This window comes from Nanorana parkeri, unplaced genomic scaffold (genome assembly GCF_000935625.1).
Source record: "Nanorana parkeri isolate BGI_ZX_2015 unplaced genomic scaffold, ASM93562v1 scaffold291, whole genome shotgun sequence".
Lineage (NCBI taxonomy): Eukaryota > Metazoa > Chordata > Amphibia > Anura > Dicroglossidae > Nanorana > Nanorana parkeri.
Genome location: NW_017306559.1, coordinates 147,266 through 148,717, shown reverse-complemented (window position 1 = coordinate 148,717; position 1,452 = coordinate 147,266). Strand labels below are relative to the sequence as shown.

The window sequence follows — 1,452 nt, the reverse complement described above, 5'->3', positions numbered from 1 at the left end:
TCTGCATTATTCTTTATTATGAATACTGAGCAGACATTGCGCTGCCGTCTCTGCAGATCTGTTTGACGCCTTGTCAGAGCTGATCATCCTGACCGCCAGCCGCTGTCTGCATGGGAAGGAGATCCGCGACTTGTTAGATGAGAAGGTGGCCCAGCTGTACGCCGATCTGGATGGAGGATTCACACACGCAGCCTGGCTCCTCCCTGGCTGGCTGCCGCTGCCCAGCTTCAGGTAATACAAATAAATGACGCCAAATGCACATTAACAGTCACTGACCTGTGCAGCTGCAGGCACTGTGCAGCGATTCCTCCTCAATTTTCACAGCAAAAGTACGGAAGTCATTCTTCGCTGCTCTGCTCTCCTTTTGTTTTCTCCTGCTATGTGTTTACCTTAGAGTTTGGAAGGCTGTCTAGTCACTGCTGGGTGAGAGGAGCTGAGCAACTGCTTGGCGGGGGGAGCTGAGCTGCTGGGAGGGAGAAGTAGGGGGAGCTGAGCTGCTGGGAGGGAGAAGTAGGGGGGAGCTGAGCTGCTGGGAGGGAGAAGTAGGGGGGAGCTGAGCTGCTGGGAGGGAGAAGTAGGGGGGAGCTGAGCTGCTGGGAGGGAGAAGTAGGGGGGAGCTGAGCTGTTGCAGGATTTCGGTGCTTCTGCTGTGAACTTTTGAGGATGAATAGCTGCACAGTGCCTGCAGTTAGAGGTCAGGGAGGGCTTGTTTAAAGTTTACTGCTTAGGATTATGTCAGCACATGAATGCCAATACCCTGGACATAGGTTCACTGTAACTCCCAACTTCTATGTATGTATGTGTTGGTGCAGCGCTGGGCAGCCACATATATGCATGCAGCTGAAGTCTCTATTTTGTGCTTGGCGCCCGCACTGTGATCACATTGGCACTAACAGCTTCAGGCCACTGTTTATGATTGGGAGCTGGTGGGGTCAGGCTCCTGATCACGTGTTCAGGAAGCCCATGTAATGTCTCCGGTGTTATCAACTCTTGAAGGTTCGGCTCCCGCCGGCTGCAAGGGCGTTAACGTGTTTTCCGTGCCCAGAGTCCTACTGACATCAGTGACTGCTATATGGACTACTACATCCCTCCCTCCTATAAGCTCTGCATGCTTGCCTTCAAGTCTAAAGATGGCATGTGGCTCCATGAAGACCGGTGTCAGGAAATGACGCGCACTCAGTCAATGAACATATTGGGGTCTGTAGAGGAGCTTTGAAATCCCCTGGAATGGGGAAGACGTGAATGTTCATATTTTTATTTTCACAGACGCCGGGACCGAGCGCACCTCGAGATCAAGAAGATCTTCTACAATGTGATCCAGAAACGCCGCCAGACTGAGGACAAGGAGGACGACATGCTGCAGACACTGATAGACGCCACCTACAAGTAGGTATTTCCAATCGTTTCCTCCTATTTTCTGGTGCAAAGATCGGCGTGGAATGATGGGGGGGG

At 52.3% G+C, this 1,452-nt stretch overlaps 1 protein-coding gene across 2 annotated transcripts in view; it reads left to right on the top strand.

Moving 5' to 3' along the window:
- The window catches only part of LOC108787913 (lanosterol 14-alpha demethylase), a 22,796-nt gene that overhangs the window by 17,508 nt on the left and 3,836 nt on the right, over window positions 1-1,452 (top strand). For both annotated transcript variants that reach the window (XM_018557607.1, XM_018557608.1), the window contains 2 exons: window positions 57-231; window positions 1,267-1,386. In XM_018557607.1, the coding sequence (XP_018413109.1) occupies window positions 57-231; window positions 1,267-1,386 (295 nt within the window). The remainder of the gene's footprint in view (window positions 1-56; window positions 232-1,266; window positions 1,387-1,452) is intronic.